A 22796-nucleotide genomic window follows, 5' to 3' on the forward strand; every position below is an offset into this window, starting at 1 on the left:
TCAGGCCGCCTGTGTTTCTCTCTTCATATTTCTTCTCTCAGACATCCCCATGTCCCCCCCGGTAGGCCCGCAGACTCCGCCTCTGTATGTATGTCCTGTGTGGTAACAACGTGGTTTACCGGCCAAGGTTAAGTATTATGAACACATCAGTTTACTTTGAGAACTGGCAACAAACGGGGAGAAAGGAGGCATTTATCCTGCCTTTCCCATATGAACCATGCTTCAGGGTAACCCAACAACCTTGATGAGGGAGACTTGTTTTTCAGTAAAGCATTCCAGTTAATATGTGAAAAGAAAATAATATAATTCAAAAACCAGTATTTCATAACCCCTCATGAAATAACTGATTCAGGCAAAACTCATCTGTGTATGTAACTGTCAGTTGGAAGGTTGATGGGGAAGCCTTACACAACAGAGTTAATGGCCATCTGAACACATCATGCACCCTCAGCTTTACTCAAGAGAGGGACAAGCAAGCAGGACTTGCTTCCTGAGGGAGCACAACAGGAAACACACGGCACCTGAGAAGGTATCTTGTCCTACACTCCTCCTCACCCAGTGGAATCCAAATCTAATCAAACCTTCAGGTTTGGTAAGTGGAAACACAAGGGATGGAGGAAAAAGTTAAACGATGCTCCATTCTACAGGACAAAATGAACCTACTTCTGTGTAGATGGTATCCACAAAAATAAAATAAAAGAGAGAGAGAGAAAGAGATTTAAGAAATACCAAATGCAATGAGTAGATTTTCTTGAGATCCTGATTTGAACAAATCAACTGAAATAAGACATCTGAGGAAATTTGAATAACCAACTTGGGTTTTAGAGTATACCACAGTTATTGTGAATGTTTTGGGTGTGCAAAAGCATTCAGTTCAGTTGTTCAGTCCTGTCTGACTCCTTGCTACCCCATGGACTGCAGCATGCCAGGCTTCCCTGTCCATCACCAACTCCGCAGCTTGCTAAAACTCATGTCCATCGAGTCGGTGATGCCATCCAACCATCTCATCCTCTGTCATCCCCCTGCCTTCAGTCTTTCCCAGCATCAGGGTCTTTTCAAATGAGTCAGTTCTTCACATCAGGTGGCCAAAGTATTGGAGTTTCACCTTCAGCATCAGTCCTTCCGATGAATATTCAGGACAGATTTCTTTTAGGATCGACTGGTTTTATCTCCTTGCAGTCCAAGAGACTCTCAAGAGTCTTCTCCAACACCACAGTTCAAAAGCATCAACTCTTCGGCACTCAGCTTTCTTTATAATCCAACTCTCACATCCATACATGACTACTGGAAAAACCCTAGCTTTGACTAGATAGACCTTTGTTGGCAAAGTAATGTCTCTGCTTTTTAATATGCTGTCTAGGTCGGTTATAGCTTTTCTTCCAAGGAGCAATCGACTTTTAATTTCATGACTGCAGTCACCATCTGCAGTGATTTTGGAACTCAGAAAAGCAAAGTCAGCCACTGTTTCCATTGTTTCCCCATCTATTTGCCATGAAGTGATGGGACTGGATGCCATGGTCTTAGTTTTCTGAATGTTGAGTTTTAAGCCAACTTTTTCACTCTCCTCTTTCACTTTCATCAAGAAGCTCTTTAGTTCTTCTTCACTTTCTGCCATAAGGGTGGGGTCATCTTTGTATCTGAGGTTATTGATATTTCTCCCGGCAATCCTGATTCCAGCTTGTTTTGTTTTTTTTTTTAAATTTAAAAATCTTTAATTCTTACATGCGTTCCCAAACATGAACCCCCCCCCGCCACCTCCAGCTTGTGCTTCATCCAGCCCAGCATTTCTCATGATATACTCTGCATATAAGTTAAATAAGCAGGGTGGCAATATACAGCCTTGATGTACTCCTTTCCCTATTTGGAACCAGTCTGTTGTTCCATGTCCAGTTCTAACTGTTGCTTCTTGACCTGCATACAAATTTCTTAGGAGGCAGGTTGTCTGGTATTCCCATCTCTTTAAGAGTTTTCCACAGTTTGTTGTAATCCACATAGTCAAAGGTTTTGGTGTAGTCAATGAAGCAGATGTTTTTCTGGAACTCTCTTGTTCTTTTGATGATCCAACAGATGTTGGCAATTTGATCTCTGGTTCCTCTCTGCCTTTTCTAAATCCAGCTTGAACATCTGGAAGTTCACAGTTCATGTACTGTTGAAGCCTGGCTTGGAGAATTTTGAGCATTACTTTACTAGCGTGTGAGATGAGTGCAATTGTGTGGTAGTTTGAGCATTCTTTGGCATTGCCTTTCTTTGGGATTGGAATGAAAACTGACCTTTTCCAGTCCTGTGGCCACTGCTATAGCATTATGGTTATGTAATAAAATGTAATAAAAAAAAGGAATGAGATGCATACATAAGAATTAGGGGTGAAATGTCAAGAGGTCTGGGATTTGTTTTAAAATAATTCAGCAAAGGAAATAGACAAAAGGATCAGACGATGCAATGTGGTAACATCTCGATTAACTGCTGAAACTGGATGTTGTGGTACCTGAGATTCACTAAGCTATTTTCAGAAGAACTGTACAAAAAAAGATCTTCACGACCTGGATAATCACGATGGTATGATCACTCACCTAGAGCCAGACATCCCGGAATGTGAAGTCAAGTGGACCTTAGAAAGCATCACTATGAACAAAGCTAGTGGAGGTGATGGAATTCCAGTTGAGCTATTTCAAATCCTGAAAGATGATGCTGTGAAAGTGCTGCACTCAGTATGCTAGCAAATTTGGAAAACTCAGCAGTGGCCACAGGACTGGAAAAGGCCAGTTTTCATTCCAATCTCAAACAAAGGCAATGCCAAAGAATGCTCAAACTACCGCACAATTGCACTCATCTCACACGCTAGTAAAGTAATGCTCAAAATTCTCCAAGCCAGGCTTCAGCAATATGTGAACCGTGAACTTCCCGATGTTCAAGCTGGTTTTAGAAAAGGCAGAGGAAACAGAGATCAAATTGCCAACATCTGCTGGGTCATCAAAAAAGCAAGAGTTCCAGAAAAACATCTAGTTCTTTACTGACTATGCCAAAGCCTTTGACTGTGTGGATCACAATAAACCATGGAAAATTCTTCAAAAGATGGGAATACCAGACCACCTGACCCACCTCTTGAGAAACCTATATGCAGGTCAGGAAGCAACAGTTAGAACTGGACATGGAACAACAGACTGGTTCCAAATAGGAAAAGGAGTACATCAAGGCTGTATATTGTCACCCTGCTTATTTAACTTATATACAGAGTGCCTCATGAGAAATGCTGGGCTGGAAGAAGCAAAATGTGGAATCAAGATTGCCGGGAGAAATATCAATAACCTCCGATATGCAGATGACACCACCCTTATGGCAGAAAGTGAAGAGGAACTAAAAAGCCTCTTGATGAAAGTGAGAGAGTGAAAAAGTTGGCTTAAAGCTCAACATTCAGAAAACTAAGATCATGGTATCTGGTCCCATCACTTCATGGTAAATAGATGGGGAAAGAGTGGAAACAGTGTCAGACTTTTATTTTTGGGGGCTCCAAAATCACTGCAGATGGTGACTGCAGCCATGAAATTAAAAGACGCTTACTCCTTGGAAGAAAAGTTATGACCAACCTAATAGCACATTCAAAAGCAGAGATGTTACTTTGCCAACAAAGGTCTGTCTAGTCAAGGCTATGGTTTTTCCAGTGGTCATGTATGGATGTGAGAGTTGGACTGTGAAGAAAGCTGAGCACCGAAGAATGGATGCTTTTGAACTGTGGTGTTGAAGACTCTTGAGAGTCCCTTGGACTGCAAGGAGATCCAACCAGTCCATTCTGAAGGAGATCAGTCCTGGGTGTTCTTTGGAAGGAATGATGCTAAAGCTGAAACTCCAGTACTTTGGCCACCTCACGCGAGGAGTTGACTCATTGGAAAAGACTGTGATGCTAGGAGGGATTGGGGGCAGGAGGAGAAGGGAACGACAGAGGATGAGATGGCTGGATGGCATCACTGACTCGATGGACGTGAGTCTGAGTGAACTCCGGGAGTTGGTGATGGACAGGGAGGCCTGACGTGCTGCGATTCATGGGGTCGCAAAGAGTCGGACACGAGTCAGCGACTGAACTGAACTGAAGCTATTTTCTCTAATTTTGTATTTTCGAAAATGTCTATAAAATGAAAAATCAAGTATTACATTGTTGACCACAAACTCTGGCTAGAACATAACAAAACTACACCTTGTCTTTACACACAGTGGGATATATTCTACTTCTTCCATCAGATAGAATAAATTATCCTAACATTTTCTTATAAATGCAGTTGAAAGTAAAAGATATCTCTAACTGCAGATGAATGTGGCCCTCATCTCTTTTTGATAAAGACATAAAGAATGTCTTGAGGACGTCCCTGATGGTGCAGTGGAGAAGATTCCACCTGGCAATGCAGGGTACACGGGTCTGATCCCTGGTTCAGGAAGATTCCACGTGCTGAGGAAGAACCAAGCGGTGCCACACAATAGCAGAGCGTGAACTCTAGAACCAGAGAACCGCAACTACTGAAGCCCGAGTGCCTAGAGCCTGTTCTGCACAAGAGAAGCCTGAGCACTAGGGAGAGTAAGCTCCACTCACTGCAGCTAGAGAAAAGCCCACAGAGCAACGACGACCCAGCACAGCCCAAAATAAATTAAAAAAAAGTCCTGAACGTTTTACCATCTTATCCCGGCATTGCATTTTCTTTCCATACAGAGGAAAGCTGTTTCTGTCCCACTCAGCTGCAGGCTCTTTTCATAGCATCTCCTCTAGGACGAAATGCTATTTTCACACGTAATTGCCACAGTGCTTATTTCTCTGCCAGGCTGGCCTGGGAGAAGCTTCTCACCTGCATTTTACACACCTGCTCCCTGCTTCATGGAGGACAGCTTCTTATCCCACCTTAGAATTACAATGCAGCTGGGTTTTAACTATCTTACGAGGTTCCTCCTCCTACTCCTCATTACATCTGTGAAGAGCGAACTTTTTCTGTGACAGGAAAGAGTGTAAAGTCAAAAGGAGGATTTGACTTGCCAGAGTCACAGATTTTCACAGTCAATAAGCACACTAGCTTCCTTCTCCAAGTTCACTCCCCATCCCACACGTGTGCACTGGGAAAAGACACGAAGACGCGCAATGACAGAAACAGACAGACCCTGCAAATATTCATTCTCCTTCATTAAAAATGTTGTTATAAACATTTTGATTCATAAATAGTCAAAGTGCATGGTGCCCCTCATCCTTTCTTGAAGCCAAATGTCCTGCCCTCCTAGAGCTTTCACCAACCCTCTCCAAAACCAGTATTTTACCCCAAAGAGGTAAGTCTTCCCCAGTTCCCTGAGTTCACATTTATTTAATGCTACAGGCCCACCTAGCCCTGCCCAAGAAAAGGACCAGTCATTGTCCCAGGAGGGCAGAAAGGGCAGGGAGTGCACAATGGGGAAGGGAAGAGCTCCCAGGTACAGGCAGCTCCTCCTGGGTGGGAGAAGCCAGGTTTTTAGTCTTAAAGGAATGATCTCCTTGTCAAAGATAAGTTGATTTTGCAAAAGGCTAGAGTCGAATGGAAGGTTGAACAGTCCTCTAGGCTCCTCCAGCAGACCCTCTGCAGACCCACGGTCCTGAGGCTCAGTTCAGGGCCCTCTGCCCCCATGGGAGGTGCACAGTTCACAGTGTTCCATAGACGCTGACTTTGACCAGAGAGATGCTCTCCATGTACTGGTTCCGGCCTTTCTCATACAGGACGTAGAGTTGTGGGGCCTGGTCCTTCCCACCCATGCGGCCCTCCAAGGCAGTCAGCGATGAGTAGCCACTGGGTCCCGGCCACAGCTGGACCGTCTCCTTCCTCCAGGAAGTACCATTGCTGAAGCTCCAGCGCAGGGTCAGGTTCACTCCTGGGAACAGCAGCAGAGTCAGGGAGACGAAGGGCCTCCCTCCTGGACAAAGCGGCCTTCTTTCGGTCACAGGGGCTCCCCCGCCCACCCCACCCCACCTGGCATATACTCACGGAACTCTGGATGGGCTGGGTTGGAGAAGAAGACAATACCAGAGCTGGTGGCTACAGCCCCTGCAGCTACCACAGGGTCCACTAACTCCGTGTCAAAGGTCACATCCCGAGGCCTCAGGGTGTCACAGGCGTCGTAGCTGCGGAGGATGATGCGGCAATGGCAGTGGTAGTTGTTTTGGTTCCGCGCGTTGATGACGACCGAGCCATCAGGGAGCTCGTAGGGCTGAGTGGAGAGAAGAGAGCTTCAGGAAGACCCAGGGCAGGGCCAGGGCCCAGGGCCCAGGGCCCCGGGCCCCGTCCCTGAGGGAGCAAGGCTGACTGGCACAGAGCTGGGCAGCTAGACCCGGGGTCTGTGAGTGAAACAGGTCTCTGGAGGGCCAAGCAGGTCGGGCGGGTGGGGAACAGCCCATGGAATCCTCACCTGGCACTCATCAGGGTTGAAGTCGTTTTCCCGCTTGGGCTGGCCATAGGGGATGCCGCTGACCCCACCTCCATAGCGCCAGGAGACGCCGTGGTCATCGCTGAGCAGGCAGAACACCCCGTCCCGCTCCAGCGTCCCGTGTCCACACACGATGAGCCGGCCCTTCCGAGGCTCCCGCTGTTTCTGTGGGGAAAGGATCGGGATGCGGCAGACAGAGACAGCGAGGAGGCTCAGGCAGGGAAGGGGGACCCCTCACCTCCTAAGTTTGAGGATACACCCAGTCCCCTGCCCTTCTGTCCTTGCTGCAGGTCCTGCAAGCCTTGCAAACACCCACTGACTGAATTTAGCTTTTTGGCAGAATAAACTTCTTGGGGGCATACAGGGTATACTCTGGACAGGCTGTGCAAAGGACAAGGAGGCCTAGCCACAGGCATCGGATGGGAGCTTAAACCTAACCTGTGTTCGTGGACCAAGCTGTGGCCCATGGCACAGGCTTGTGTCTGCCCAAATGAAGGAGAGGTTTTTTTTCCCTAATCTGCATGGGATTTTCTAATTTTTTTCTAATCTGTACATGGATTCAGTTCAGCTGCTCAGTCATGTCCGACTCTTTGTGAGTCCGTGGACTACAGCATGCCAGGGTTCATGGATTGTTACATGGTTTGGGGCAGCCCTGTGGACAACCCCCAAATAGAATGCCACTGGCAAAATTCCACCTTCCCTGGGTAGAGTGTTCTTCCCAGGACGTCCCTTTCTTCCACGGAATCCCATCTAAAACAGAAAAGTCTGACTTCACAGGATCTTGTCTTTGCGAACGAGTCTGTTTTGAGGCAGAGTCTCTACAAGGCAGCTCCTTCCACCCATCTCAGGACAGAGACCTGAATGCCAGAGCCCGGTCCTGGGGCGAACATCTCGGTGCCTATATCCAGGGAGAGGTTCCGTGGCGAGCTCCAGGAAACACCGTCATCCTTGCTCCACACCAGCATGGTAGAGGCCACCTGGCAGCCAGCCTTATGAGCACAGAGGGAATAGAAAAGGAAGACCACGCCTGTCGTCGTGTCGCTCACCACTGCCCCCAAGTTCAGCCCATCTGGGGTCTCCCCATCATCCACAATGAAAGCTGTCGGAGACCATGTGCTGCCTAAAGAAAAAAAGGAAGAGACCCAGGGTAAGCACTTTGAAGGTGCCCTTTCCACCACTCCCTGCCATTTTTACCTCCTGGCTAGGGACCCAAGGCTTTATGATGGCCCCAAGGCCTACAAAATCTGCCCCTCCTTACCTCTCTGACCTTCTTCTACCTTTGTTCACTCCATCCAGCCACACAAACTCCTCATTTATTGAATATCTCCCTCCCTCCTTGGGGCATCTAAGCTTGTTACACTGCTTAGCATGCTCTTTCTCAAGGCTCACTCACCTCCTCTGAGTCTGCTAAAATGTCACGTACTTAACACTGCAGTCAAACTCTCGCACTCTCCTTATCTCTTGCCCTATTTTGTGTTTTTCCACTGTACTTATTACCTCCCAACAAAAAAAAATACATTTAGTTATTTATTATGTATATTGTCTGTCTCCCCATCCCCTATCCTATGAAGGCAAGGATTTTTGCTCTGTTTTGTTCATAACGGTATTTACAGAACCTAGAACAATGCCAAGTATATCATAAGTGTTCAATAAATGTTTGAATGTATGCTCAACTCCTTGGTGACCCTAATTTCCAGCTCACTGCCCTGACACCTTCCCTCCTCAGGTTCTCTCTACTTCTCAGGGATCCAGCAGCCTTAGGGCCCTAAAGGCAGGTCAAGCTCCCCACCCATCCAACGTCTTGTGACCCAGTCATCTTTATACCCTGGTCCATAGACCTCCGCAGAGCTATGAATTTAGCTCCTTTATCCGATGTGGACATTTTTCTGGCTTCAGCAAAGGCGAGGAGAGTGCCCCGAGGAGTGGTGGTGATGAGAGGGATTCGGAAGGTGTCCACGGAGCCGATCTGCTTCCCACTCACCCACAGCAGTTGCTCCATGGTCACAAGTGGATGAACCTAGGAAGAGGAAGGGTCAACAGAACAAAGGTGACTTTGGGTTTTAGAGTGAATGAAGAGAGGCTTGGAGTCAGATTTCTCTGGGAGAGGCACGGTGATGGGGATCCAGTGTGAGAGCTGAGGTCCCAGAACTAGGAAGGGGAACCCGAGGAGAGTTTAGAGCGAAACTGGTGGCTCAGAGCGAGGAAGGGGCTACGTACGACTGGAGAATGAGCCCTCGGGGACAGGGAGACCTCAGAGGGAAAGAGGACAAGGACCAGAGAGGGAAAGGGACTAGCAAAGGAGGACACGGGGTCGGAGGGTTCCTTGGAGGAGAAAGTGATCAGCAGCCCCTGTCCCGCCCGCGTGGGTCGGGGACGGAGCTATGCGAATGGGGACCCACCAGATTGAAGTCATCCTCTGCTCCGGCCCCGACTCCTGCAGGAGACAACAGCAGCAGGAAGATCGCGGAAAATATCTGAACCCTACAGATTCCCCATAATCGCAGCATTCGCGGTCTCCTGGGTTTGCCCAAGGGCACTATACCGGGTCCCTCTTCAATCATCTCTCCCTCGCGGCGGTCACGACCCTGGCCCCCAGGACGCGGGTTGGAGTCGATCAACTTACCCCGGCCCTTTAAACTCTCGGATGTCTACCCCAAACCCGGCCCACACCCAGCCGCCTAGCCGCGCTTCCGCGACTCTAACTGGTCCTCACAGGACTCTGCACGTGACCTTCAGCGATTCAGAGCCACTTCTTCCAATTGGCCGTCTTTGAAGCCCTGGGGCGCGTGACCCAGGCGGGAAGCATATTGGATGGGGTGAAGGGGGCTGGCATTACTCCGCAGAAACCTTTTGATTGGTCAAGGCATCTGGGGTACGTCATAGGGGCGGGGCCTACTTTAAAGAGCCGGCGAGGTTAAAAAGGCTGCATGTAGTCTTGGATGAAATAAAAGTCCCAGAATTTTTGAGAAAACAAAATAGCAATTTTTTAATAAAATCTTTTTACTACAAAAGCGTGATCTGGAAGGCGGGGAGGCTGTACAGGCGAGAGACAGTCCGGGATCAGGTCCGCATCTCTCACTTCTTCCTCTTCTTGTCTCCCGGAGTCCCCTTGTTCTTCTTGCCCAGAATCTTCAGAAGGCTCTTGGACATGTAGTAGGGCCGGTCTGCTGAGCCATCATTCCGCTCCAAGTCTTCCACTAAGGCGCGACATAGACCGTAAGAGCGAACCTTTGGGAGCCAACCCCACTACCCGGGAAAATGAGGGACTAAGAGACAGCTGCCTGGTTTCCAGACTGCACAACCACCGGCTGGTTTGGGGAGCAGTTTTTGTAACCTATGTAATCATGTAATCGTGTCCTCATCTGTAAAGTGGGGTGAACGACACTATATTTCATAGCGCGATAAGGGTTAACGGAAAAAATACATGTCAGTTGCTTGACAGAGAGCCTGGTACACAGGAAACTGAAAAAACGCCTACAGTATGGTAAGGAACTCCCCACTCACTACAGCCACCTGCTCGGAAGTCTCCTGGGGCTAAGTTCTTCCCTAGTTTTTCTTGGGAAGATACCAGAGGCCTCTGCCCTAGAATGCCCCTTCTTGAGAGAGCCGAGGAACCTCGGAGCTCATTCCCTCCGTTCTTCCCAAACACCTGCCCTGAGGATGTTAGAAGAGGCTCTGGCTCCTGTAACTCACAAAGTCGCTGTTTTGGTACTTTTAAGCTGAGGAGAGGAGGTGGGGGGTGGGGGTGGGCTGTCTTGTCACTCACAGAAACAGAGGAAAAGAGTGTCCACACACATTCCAAAAACGCTGAAGAAGCCGCTGGCGATGAGGTAGGCCCCTAGAATGCAGACCTGGAAGACACAAGGCTCCCCATAGTGTTCCTTTGGAGAGTTGGAGAGTGAGGTGGGGGTGGGGGGTGGGGTGGAGGGGTGGGAGGATGAGAAGGTATGGAGTTGGGGGGAAGGTGGGAACGTGTCACTCACCATGATGGGCAGCCAGTAATAGTTGAGTTGAGGATTCTCAAAGTTTTCACCCAGTCTAGGGATGCGACCCGTGAAAAAAAAGAAGGACAGGACCCCTATGGGAGAAATCTGGATGTCACTATCACTGTCTGAGGTCACACTTAAACTGTCCAGTGCCCCTGTCCTCTGTCCCTGTAACTCCCTGCCCTGGTCCTTACCGACACCTCCAACCACCAGCAGCTTCCCAAAGAACAGTAGCAGGTCTGTGACTTTGTCCAGGACGACCACCCTGTACAAGGGGTTGGAATAGGTTGGGGATAAGAGGCCTGCCCGGGCTGGGAATAGCACTGGCTGCATAATTTGCTGTGATAGATGCAAAAATGAAAGCTGTTCACATTTCAAGATGGAGGTAGCAGATTAAACCAAGCTCAAGGCCCTTCTGAGCACAGCACACTTGTGGGTGGGAGATGACAGGGGTGGGGGTGGGGGGTGGTGACAGCCTGACCTGACAATGTTCCGCATGAGCAGCATGAAGGCGTTTTTGGCTGAGACACAGAAATTCTTCCCGTAGATGGCAATCTGGGTGAGGTGGCAATTTCAGAGTTAGCTGTGGTGAGCTCACCTGGGCCAGGGCGGGAGGTCAGGGTCAGGAGCGCCCAGAGCAAGGGGTTGCTCGTATAGTGCACTCACCATGATGTATGCATTGCGGTTCAGGAACTTGATGAACTTTTCCAAACACCAGAGGCAGCACTTGAAGCAGCACAGGATACAGCGAGTCAACGGGTTCTGGGCTCCTGGGGATAAGAAAGGCTCATGTTTGGTCACTGGCCCCTGATAGGTGCCCCTGCCCCATCAGGGATACAGCTGATTAGCCCAGCCTCGGCCAGCCCCCAGCCTCTGCTCACCTCTCAGTTTGTGGTCAATGTATTCCAGGATGACCCGGGCTATCTGCACCAGGGTCAGGATGAGGGCTCCAAAGGCTAGTGACCCTGTGTGGTAACTGCAGGGGATTGGTGGTCAGAGGCAGCCCCAGGACCCCTGGGCCTCCTAGGTTCACAATTCTCAGTCCTCTGCCCTGGACTTACCGGAGTGTGCGCAGGAAGGCAGAGCCCAGGGGAAAGGTAGGGATGTCCCGGGGCTTGTGGAAGGCCCAGTAGAAGGAAGCAAAGGCCCCAGCCAGGACACACTGGCCCAGGGCCAGTACCCAGTTGATGGTCCAGAATAGCCCCAGAACTGCATAGATTTGCAAGTTGAAGAGAGAACGCTGTGCCAGGCCTGTGGACTGGTAGCCCTGGAAGACGCACATCAGCCCGGGACAAGAGGAGTTCACTTGCTCCTGTGGAGGAGGGCAGAGGATGGAAACAGGCTTCCCAGAGCTGGGGAAGCCCGTTCCTTCTAGGAGATTTATCTCTGGGTTCAGACAGGGTTCAGCTTGCCTATTGTGTGAGCACAATTTGCTTCCTTCAGTCTCCAGTCTCTGCAATAGCACAAGAGCTCCCAGGCTGTGCTGTTGTGCCGCTTGTGTCCGGCTCTGTGACTCCATGGACTGTAGCCCACAAGGCTCCTCTGTCCATGGGATTTCCCAGGCACGAATACTGGAGTGGATTGCCTTTTCCTACTCCAGGGAATCTTCCTGACCCAGAGATTGAATGCTTGTCCCTTGTATCTTGTGTGTTGGCAGGCAGGTTCTTTACCACTGCGCCACCTGAGAAGCCCTGTTGTAGCCAGGCCTTAATGGTATGGAAGCAGTGTGACCAGTGCCTAGCTCTCCCTTGGACTCCATCAGCTGTCCTCTTCCAGAGCAGCCTCTGCAGCTTCAACCAAAACACTTTCTAGCAAAGTTGAACAGACTGGGTACCAGATGATAATAAGGAATTGTTCATTTTGCTTGGTGTGTTAATGGTGTAATGGTTATGCTTTTAAAAAGTCCTTATTTGTTGAGATCCATCCTGATATATTTATTGATGAAATGGCACAGTATTCAGAATTTGCCTCTTAAAGCTCCAGAAAAAAAAAAAAAAAAATTGCAGGGGCTTGGGGAATGGGTGGGGAGACAGAGAAAAAGAACAGAAAGCTGAATGTTATGGAATCTGAGTATGGGGATTCTCCATGTTTGTGTGTGTCTGCAAATGTCTCTAATAAAAAGTAAAAAACACAAATTTGTCTCCTAAAGCAAAGGAAATAAACAAGTGGGACCTACTAAACTCACAAGCTTTTGCACATTAAAGGAAACTGTTGAAAAATGAAAAAAACAACCTACTGAATGGGAGGAAATATTTGCAAATGACATGATCAATAAGAGATTAATAGCCAACATATAAAAACAGCTCATACAATTCAACATAAAAAAGAAAAACAAACACACACACCTGATTTAAAAATGGGCAGAAGAACTGAACAGACATTTTTCCAAAGAAGAAATGTGGATGGGCACCAGGCACATGAAAAGATACTCAACATTGCTAATCATCAGGGAACTACAAATCAAAACCACGAGATTATCACGTTGTGCCTGTCGCAATGGCTCTCATCAAAAAGAATATGACAGATGTTGGCAAGGATATGGAGAAAAGGAAACCCTTGTACACTGTTGATGGGAATGTAAATTGGTTCAGTCACTGTGGAAAACAGTGTGGGAAGTTTCTCAAAAAGCTAAAAATAGAACTACCATTATGACCCAGGAATTTCACTTCTGGATATATACCACCCCTCAAAAAAAAAAAATAAATAAAACAACCACCCACTAATTGGAAAAGATCCATGCTCTCCCAATGTTCATAACAACATTATTTTCAATTGCCAAGGTGTGGAAGAAACCTAAGTGTCCATTAACAGATGAATGGACAAAGATATGGTGTATATCAATGTATACAGTGAACTACTACTCAGCCATAAACAGGAACATTTGCAGCAACATGGATGGACTTGGAGGATGTTATGCTAAGTGAAATAAGGCAGACAGAGAAGGACATATACTGTATGATATCACCTATATGTGGAATCTAAAAAATTCAACCAACTAGTGAATATAACAAAAGATTCAGACTCATAGAGGACAAACTAGTGGTTACCAGTGGGGAGAGGGGAGCTGGATGGGGCAATATAACTACTTGGTATAAAATAAGCTGCAAGGATATATTTATAGCATGGGGAATATACCCAGTGTTTCATAATAACTATAAGATGGGTGTGCCTTTTAAAAATTGTGAGTCACTATCTATACACTTGTAACTTATATAATATTGTACATCAATGATACTTAAAAATCAAACAAACAAACTTCTCTTTCCATGGGACTTCCCTGGCAGTCCAGTGGTTAAGGCTCTATCCTTTCACTGCACGGGGCTTGGGTTCTATCCCTTGTCAGGGAACTAAGATCCCACATGCCACGTGATGCAGCAAAATAAAAACCAAACAAACTCAAAGGAAAGTTTTTCCATAAAATGTGACAAAAATCTTGGTAACTGTTGAAACTGATTGTATGTTTGAAATTTTATAACAAGAGGGAAACTACTTTCCACTTTTTATGTAGTTGTGGATTTGTATCTGTTGCCACCGCTAGGTCCTAAGCAAGTTGAAAGCAACAACTACTTCATCTGGGGCTTTGTATAAGCAGTGCCTGGATCCTCCTTAAGTGATCTCCCTCTCCTTTTTCAGTGTGTGGCAAATGTCTGTGGGCGTGCTTCCCTGGTGGCTCAGGGGTAACGAATCTGCTTGCTAATGCAGCAGACACAAGTTCCATCCCTGGGTCAGGAAGATCCCCTGGAGAAGGAAACGGCAACCCACTCCAGTATTCTTACCTGGGAAATTCCATGGATAGAAGAGCCTGGTGGGCTACAGTCCATGGGGACTCAAAGAGTGGGACACAACTGAGCAACTGAACAACAATGCCTGTGGGCACAGCCCATGGTCCCAGTTCTGATGCAGTGGCCACATCAAAGCTTTGACAATAAATACCCGGCAGTCCAGCCCCATCTCCCTGGGAAGCTCACAGAGGAGAGTTTGGGGAAGCAGTTTCTCTCCTGAGCACCCAGGGAACCCACCTGCCTACTGCCTAGAACAGTGTGTTCTGAGGAAGACTAAAAATAACCTAAACAAAACCCACCTACAGATACCAGCTCTTATCAGGTGTCAGGCATTATACTAAGCACTCTCATGTACCCAGTGTCCTTTCATCTTCTCAGCTACCCTGAAGCACAGATATTAAGATTATCTCCATTTTACAGGTAAGTGAAGTGAGACAGAAAGGATGAAGTGGTTAATGTTCCTCTGGGCAGAGAAACGTCCTGAGGAGGGAGGGCGAATGTTCTGGGATCTGCCTGCCCCAGGGCCTGGCGGCAAGCACGCCTCCTCTTCCAGCACAAGGGGAGGGGGAGGTGCTCTGTGGGAGATCTGGAGTCTGCTAGGGGCCTGCTGTGTGACCCTGGGTGAGCCCCTTGCCCCCTCTGGTCCTGTCTCCTCTGCACAATGAGGGATTTGGACCACTTGGCCTCTAAGTTCCCCTCAGCCCTCTTGACGCCCTCCATGACACGCCCAGATCCTCACCATGGGGTCGCATGATGTATTCATGGGCACTTTCTCACAGCCAGGCAAACTGCTGTTGGGCGCCCAGAACACGTACTGAGGTTGCCCCGATGTGGCCAGGAATCCAGAGGGGAGTCAAAGAAAGCACGGTGACGGGGGGCCTCCACAGACCCCCTCCCCTCCTCAGCCATCCCTTCCCGGGCGCTTGAGCAGGTTGCTCACTGCACAGAGGGGCTGAAATTCAGCCTGTGCTTGCTGTCATGGCAGGGCTGTGTCTGCTGGGCAGAAGGGGTGCCTTCTTCCAACGGCACTAGTATTGTCCTGCCCCCACCCCCAAGGGCTTCAGGACGGGTGAGCCATGTGGGCAAAGGATACAGAGCGATTATAGCCCAGTAGGCAATGCAGACAAGCAGGAGGGCGAAGGTGACCAGCGGGTAGAACATGGTGGACATCATATATCCTACAGCCCTGCAAGGGAGATGAGCGCAGTCCATCAGTGAGGCCAGCCCCCCACCCCTCCATCCTCTCTTGGGGTTGACCCTGGCACAGGCCACACCTCTGCCTTCTCCAGGGCCTGCCCCATACCCCTAAGACTGGGCACATAGTAGGTGTTCATTGGAAGAACTGAATTGAATAAATCAGGCTCAAGAGAACTTTAGAGGAAACTAGAGTCACAGATGGAGAAGGCAATGGCACCCCACTCCACTGTTCTTGCCTGGAGAATCCCAGGGACGGGGGAGCCTGGTGGGCTGCCGTCTACGGGGTCACACAGAGTCGGACACGACTGAAGTGACTTAGCAGCAGCAGCAGCAGCAGCAGAGTCACAGAAACGCCACCAGGGGGGGCTTTAGGGACAGTAAGGGCCCATTTCCTATTTTAGGCACTCGACAAGACACTAATCAATCTCGACAAGACACTAATCAATTTAATTCTTATGACCACCCTACAATATAGGAACTATTACCACCTCCATTTTACAGATGAGTAAACTGAGGCACAGGAAGGCTAAGCTTCACAGCAGTGTTAATCACCATGCTGTGCTACCCCCTTTCCTCCACTGCCCTGCCACCTTTCCAGCGCTCCCATTTCGGGCCCGCCCTTTGCCCTCTGCCCCTTCTCCTTCCCAGGCAGGCCTGACCTGCTGGCCTCCTTCAGGAGGGCGATGGCGATGCAAATCCGCTGCCGCAGGAAGATGAGCATCAGCAGCAGGACGCCTTCGAGCACAGCCAGTATGATCACTGAGGGTAGACAGGGGGCAGAGGGGCCTGGGTCAAGGCCAGGGCAGCTTTTGGGCAGCCAGTGGTTCATGGTAGGCAGGGCACTCACAGGCGGCTAGCCAGGTCTCCTGAACGTTTCTGTAGGCACTGAGGTTGGTGGTGAAGCCCAGCTGGGAGATGGAGGCGCCCTTGTCCCGCAGCAAGCGGTATTCTTCCCAGCAGTGGTAGATGCCATATGCCAGCACGCTCAGCACCCCTATGATCAGCACAAACACCAGGGGCCCGGCCACCAGCCGTAGAAGCAGGATAAACAGCAGGCTCAGAACCAAAGCCACGCCTAGTGCACTGTGGGCAGGGAAACATAAGTGAGGGTCACCCCACATTGCTTGGATCTTTCCCTGTGCAGAGGCCCACAGATGTCTTTCCTCAAACCCCTAATGTCTCCAAATCAGAACCACCCCATCCCACCCCCTGCTTTTCTTATAAATCCTGTTGGACTTGGGATCCTTTCGGACCTCTGGCTCCTCCTCCCCTGCCCAAAGCTTCTGTTTCAGACGGTGGTCTAGGGGACAGAGAGGCACAGTGGGGAGAAAAGAAGGACGAGAGGGCAGAGGAACCTGGTGACTCACACAAGAATCCAATACCAGGACTGGGCAAAGTCTTCAAAGATCTTGACACTGATGTCACGGGCACTGAGGCTGTCGAGAAGACCACTGTTGGAGAGAGAGAGAGTCAGATGGGGCTGTGAGTGGGAAGGAGGGGTGGGACAGAGATGGAAGGGCAAGGGAGTGCCCACCTGATGCTCTGGGAGATAGATGTGTTGGAGATCCCTGGGAGCTCGGGCACCGTACTATTGGTCCATGGGAAACAGCGCCCCAGAGCTGGAGGGAGAGAACAGGGGGGAGGGGGGCCACAGAGCTGACTTTAGAGTCTCTGGCCCCTGCCCCGCTCCCCACCCCCGAACTGCTGCTACTCTGTCCAGTAGAGAAGAGCTCTGCACCCTGCAGAGGGCAGTTCTTGACTCCACAGCAGAAAGGGAGCACCTGCCCCAAGGAGCCCAGTCCGGCTTCCTTCACTGTCTCTTCATGCCCCTTCCTCCATGCCCTGCCACTATCTCGGGTAGACCCTCCTGCCTCTTGCAGCACCTCCACTCCCACCCCTGCCACCCTTCAATTCAGCCTCCGCTAGAGTGCCTGGGAGACAAGGCACAGGCGGGACCTGGCATTCCAGGCTCAAGGTCACTCTGCTAGACGCCCTACCCTGGAGAGTGCCCACGCTTGACGTCCAGGCTGTGAGTCCCCATCGTCTGAACCCAGCCCCTTTCCCCTCCTCTCTGTACCTTTGCTCTCCCTCCTCTAGAAATTCCATCCATTATGCCCCATTCATCTCCCCTCCTCCAGGAAGCCTTCTCACCCTGCCCCCACCCCTCTCCTCTGGCACCTATTATGTGCCTACAAAGCCATTTATCACCACCCTCACAACAGCTTTGTCATGCTTGCTTTGGTATTTACATTCTAAAGATAAGAAAATAAGGTTCAGAGAGGCTGAGTTATTTACCTAAGACCACACACCTGGAAAGTGCTAGAAATTAAACCCAGATCTATCTGATTCTGGAGCACTCATTTGGAGATACTTCCCATTGCACACATTGAGAGCTGGATATCTTTTCTCATGCTATAGTTAAAAAAATTTTTTTTTTTCCCATGGAAAGTATTTTCCATGAGGTTTGCAGGATCTTAGCTCCCTGGCCAGGGATCCAAACTGTGTTCCCTCCAGTGGAAACACAAAGCCCTAACCATTGGGCAACCAGGGAATTCCCCTCAATTTTCTTTTCTTTTCTTTTTTTTTTTCTGTTAAAAATAACATTCACTATTGGGGAAAAAAGCATACAGAGGGAAAAATAATCAGCCACGATCCCATCACTAGACACAGCCCTTTAACATCTGGGTGAACGTCCTTCCAGTCTGTTCCTGCGCCTGCACATAAATGCCCGTGTGCTCATTCACCCGTGTATGTTCTCGTGGGAATCTCATGCAACTGCTTTGTGAACACCTCTGATCTCAGCACCTGGGAAGCAGTTTTCATCTTCACTTCACCTGTCCCTGGAGCCTGGCATGCAGCAGGTGCCTAATAAGCACTGGTGATCGGACTCCAGGATGATCAGCGGAGGAAAAAAAGCAAAGACCTGATGCCTGTTCCTATTTTGTTACAGAGTAGCTGTGTGACTTGACTCTCTGAGCCTGGTTTCCTCAAAAACCTAGGACTGGATGAGTCTGAGAGAGGAATGTGGCTTCTCACCTGGAGTGGAAGGCAGGAGGAAACTGGGGCAGAGCTCCTGTTGCAGGCTTTGGAGTACTTGCTGGAGGGTGGGGAAAGACAGACACACAGACACAGAGCAGGATGAAGGAAGGAGCCATCCTCTTTCTCCCACCATGATCATCTACCCCTCCCCCTCCCATCTTCCCTTATTATGGACGCTCCCTGGTGACAGCAGTGATGTTGGGGGCAGCGCTCACCATGTTCCCAGGCACCCCTGGCAGACAGAATTTCCTATCTGCTGCGTAGAAGACCTGTTCGACCGTCTGTGAGAACTGTCTCGATTCCACGGTCCATGGGGCCTTTGGGCAGGAGGATACACACACCTGGGGGCAGAGAGCATGCTGAGGGGCTGGTACCCAGACCCTGGGGGGAGATCAGGGGACAGATGCAGGCCCCAGACTCTGACCTGGGGCGTGGGGCACGTCAGGCCATTCTGGGCGATCGCAATGATGTTAGTGTTTAGGACGCAGCTGAAGATGTTGAAGTATAGGAGATATGGTTTCTCTCTGTAGGAGAGAAGGAAACATATGCATGAGCGCTTGGTCAAGCTCAGGGAGAGAGAAGGACTGCCAAAGCTGTACCTCTAGATGTGGCCAGTGTGACCCAGACACGCGCCACCCAGCTCCTGACTGCAGGAAGCTCAGCCCAGCTGGGGAGGTGTGGGAGACAGCCGAGAGTTTCCCAGAGGAACTCAGCATTGCCACTGCTAACAGATGGTCACAGAGCTTAAACTCTGGAGCCAGATGGTCACAGAGCTTAAACTCTGGAGCCAGATCATCACCCAACTTTAAGACCCTAACCACTCACCACCTCAGTTCCATCAGATGTAAAATGATAGTATCTGCCTCACAAGGTTGAAATGAGTTTGTGAGTGTAAAGTACGCTGCCTGCCTGGAACATAGTCAATGCCATATGAATGTTACTGTATTTTTAAAAAATATTTATATATTTACTTTTTTATTTGGCTGTGCTGGATCTTCGTTGCAGTTATACAGGATCTGTGGTTGTGGCATGTGAACTCTTAGCTATGGCATGTGGGATCTGGTTTCCTGACCAGGGATCAAAACTCGGCCCCTTGCATTGAGAGCACGGAGTCTTAGCCACTGGACCACAAGGGAAGTCCCAGCAGCTTTATTATGTATCAAGCGTTTTCTGCATGCTGGAACTGATAGTGTTGCTTCTGGAATCATCCTTGTGTTTCAGAAGAGGAACTCCAAGTTCAGAGAGGTTGAGTCTCTTGCCAGAGATCACAGACCAGAACTTACTTAGTGCAGTTGGAGATGAAAATGCCCATCTCTGAACTCTAAAACCCACGCACTCAACCATGACTCTGCTGCCTCCCAGTTCTGGGTGTCTGGGAAGCCACTGGCCAGCAGTGGGGGCTGTTCTACATGAGTAGAGTCCATGCCCTATTGCACCTCCCTCCTGCCCCCTTTCCTGTCTTCATACTCACTTGTTCTCCCCGATCCCGCAATAGGCCCCCGTGGAGTTCCTGGGGTAGAGGACTTGTTTGGGGTCTCCGTACACCCAGGCTGGAGATAGAGACATGCAGATAAATCATCAGGAGCGGAGCACAGGGACTTAAGAGGGAACAGCCATGGAATGGTCCCTCCCTGGGGCAGTAATGTCCCCCAGCCACTGCCTCAGCTCTGCCCAGCCAGAAACTCACCCAAGATCCCCACGGCGATGTAACCCAGAATGAAAACGAAGAAGAGCACACAGCAGATGATATCTGTGCAGCTCCTGGGAGAGAAATGAGGAAGACACCTGAAGAGGGGGTGCTGCGGTAGGGGGAGCATGGTCTGGAGGAGTCATGCTTTGGAGAGTTGGGGGGATGCTAGAAAGTAGGCGTGGGTAGGTTTAATTTTATAATCTTTTTCTTTCTTTTTTTTTTTTTTTAAAGAAAAACCTTTTCCTGGACGAGTAAACTTTCTTCTGAAGTTAAACACAGGAAAGGGCACAATTCAGAAGTGCTCAGCTGGGTGAATCTTCCCAAAGGACACTTGCCCGTGCAGCCAGCTCCCAGCTGAAGACACAGAATATCACCAGCAGCCCAGAAAGCTCCTTGGGCCCCCTCCTCCCATGACAGTCTCCCCAGGGCCACCACTCTCCTGGGGCAGGAGATATTCCTTCCACAAATTTCTTAACAATATTCCAGTAAATAGAAAGCAAAACCAAGACCCTGCCCAGCCCCCTGCCCCCACCAGCACAGTACCCAGAACTTACCTGTTCCTGATGGGGCCTCGAAAGGAGGGGTCATATTTGGCTGGTTTCCCTGAAGGGCAGGGGGAGGAGTGTGGGGAGTGAAACATTGAGAGGCCTCTCTTTTCCCCAGTTTCTAGTCTCTCCAAATCCCTACCCACCGCAGGGTCTACCCTAAGCCCTGTCCTAAGGGCACTCAGGAATTTGGAGGGAGAAAGAGAGGGGCAGGGCTGGCAGGAGGGGAGAGCAGAGAACATGGAGAGTGGGATCCAGGCTTGTTCAGCAACTTTGCTGCTCCCTGTGAACTCCAACCAGGAGGCCTTGGAGGTAGGGGGGAAGGGCGGCCTTTTATGGGTCATTTATGCTCACACCTCAAGGCTCTTCACCTCCTTCCTCCACCCTGGCTCCTTTCTCCCAAGTCTCTTCTCTGCCTGGGACGTGGGATTCTGTGTTCAGTCATCTCAGTGGCTCTCACATCCCAGTCCTTGTCCTTCCCCATCTCTGCACCCCTACTCAGGGTGGGCACAGTCTCTCCCACATCTGCCCCAGCCCTTCCCTCCACTCTCTGGCCCCAGGCTGTGGGGATAGAAGCTGGAGCCAAAGGCATCAATTCCTGTAGGACCTGGAGAGGGAGGAGACCCACCCCCAACGCTGTAGACCTCCTGCCCCGAAGGGACCTTAGTCCCCAGCTGCCGCCAGTCTCCTCTCCGGGGGAGCAGTCAGGCTGACACCTGAGCCGGCAGTTGAGATTGCTGTGGCCACAAGTCCTGTTCCTGGTCCTCCCTGAGTACACACGGGGAGGAGGTGGGGCCAGGCCGCCAGGGTCCCATGTGGGACACAGGCGGGGGTGAGAATCTGGGAAGGGGTGTGGCCCCTTCTCCTAGGTGCCCTGGACTCTGTCCCTCCGTGGTTCTGGGACATGATGTCAATGATTGACCCAAAACCTCTCCAGGAAGTCTGTGGGGCGTCCCCACTGCTCCTTCCCCTACCTCCCTTCTGACCAAGCCTTGCCTTGGGCAGGTCCCTCCCTTGGGGTTCCCTCCTGGCCCGACCAGGGCAGGCCCCTGAACCCCAGGGACTCTCTGCAGGCAGGCCCCCAGTCCTCAGTGCACACAGGGATCCCAGAAGCTGGTCCCCATTTCCTCTCCCTGCAGATTCCCCAACCCCACCCCCACACTAATCCCTGGGACCCCTGGGGCAGGCTCCCAGCCTTTGTTCCTCACAGACACTCTGGAGACAAGCCACCTCCTTCCTCCTCAGGCCTTACCTTTCACAGGAACCCCAGCAGGCCGCTGCCTCTTTCCTCTGGGCTCCCTCCTAACAGGGATCCTGGAGGCAGGCCCCCAGCCCCCTCTCCACCAACATCTGCTGCCCCAACTCCTTACAGGGGCCCTCAGCAGAACCCACTGCCCCTGCCATTCCTCACAGTCCCTGGCACGCAGACTCCAACACCTTTCCCCTCCTGGAGACTCAAGAGTCCTGGCTGAAACTCCCCCTCTTCTCGGGGACCCCAGCTGTTCCTCCCCACAGCAGCACAGAGCCTGGCTCACTCCTCCAGCCCCTGAACTCCTTCCCCTGCTCAGGACACTGACCTTGATTCCTTCAGGCTTCACTTCCAAGGGCCATGCTCTGAGGGGGCCCCGGAATTCAGGCGTGACACATTGCCCCCTGCTCCAAGGGACTCCAGCCTCCCTTCTCATGGAGATCACAGCTTCACTCCTCAAAGGCTCCCAGCAATGGTCCCCAGTCCCTGAACCCCATACTCCTCCAAGAACCCTGACGCTATCTCCTTTCTTCCATCAGCTGTTTCCTGGGTCCTCCCCTCGGGGACCACGACTGCCCTCAGCTCCTCTCCTTGGGGTAACCCAGCCACCATTTCCAGAGCAGGCCTCCCCTCCCTGACCGGTCTCCGGGCCCCTAACCCAGCCTCGCCGCCCCCAGCCCTCCGCCTCACCGTAGGCCTCCTCGTCCTGGTCCTGTTTTCCCCCCATGGCTCAGTCTCCCGGAGTGATTGGAGCCCAGGAGACCTGGCGGCTCACCTGCCACCAGCCCCACCCTCTGCACACGTCACAGCCCCTCCCCTGCCTGTGGTCCCCGACACACTCGAGTTCCTTCTGGACTCAGCTGAGCGCTGGAAGCTGGAGTGCGG

The 22796-nt window shown here is 50.6% G+C and overlaps 2 protein-coding genes across 2 annotated transcripts; both read right to left on the reverse strand.

Annotated features, from left to right (window-relative positions):
* NEU1 (neuraminidase 1) lies at positions 5136-9141 on the reverse strand. Its single transcript, XM_005696568.3, has 6 exons — positions 8823-9141; positions 8248-8440; positions 7281-7543; positions 6406-6588; positions 5985-6207; positions 5136-5871 (listed from the first exon to the last, which is right to left on the reverse strand). The coding sequence occupies exons 1-6, from the start codon at positions 8982-8984 to the stop codon at positions 5645-5647; spliced, it is 1251 nt and encodes a 416-aa protein (XP_005696625.1). The 5' UTR covers positions 8985-9141; the 3' UTR covers positions 5136-5644.
* Positions 9383-22700, reverse strand: SLC44A4 (solute carrier family 44 member 4). Its single transcript, XM_005696565.3, has 21 exons — positions 22602-22700; positions 20672-20720; positions 20115-20188; positions 19899-19977; positions 18852-18951; positions 18643-18768; positions 18425-18485; positions 16923-17007; positions 16756-16839; positions 16236-16471; positions 16048-16147; positions 15285-15377; positions 14931-15033; positions 11471-11721; positions 11291-11385; positions 11076-11179; positions 10891-10964; positions 10604-10674; positions 10407-10501; positions 10190-10274; positions 9383-9620 (listed from the first exon to the last, which is right to left on the reverse strand). The coding sequence occupies exons 1-21, from the start codon at positions 22636-22638 to the stop codon at positions 9499-9501; spliced, it is 2124 nt and encodes a 707-aa protein (XP_005696622.2). The 5' UTR covers positions 22639-22700; the 3' UTR covers positions 9383-9498.

Source organism: Capra hircus, chromosome 23, assembly GCF_001704415.2.
Source record: "Capra hircus breed San Clemente chromosome 23, ASM170441v1, whole genome shotgun sequence".
Lineage (NCBI taxonomy): Eukaryota > Metazoa > Chordata > Mammalia > Artiodactyla > Bovidae > Capra > Capra hircus.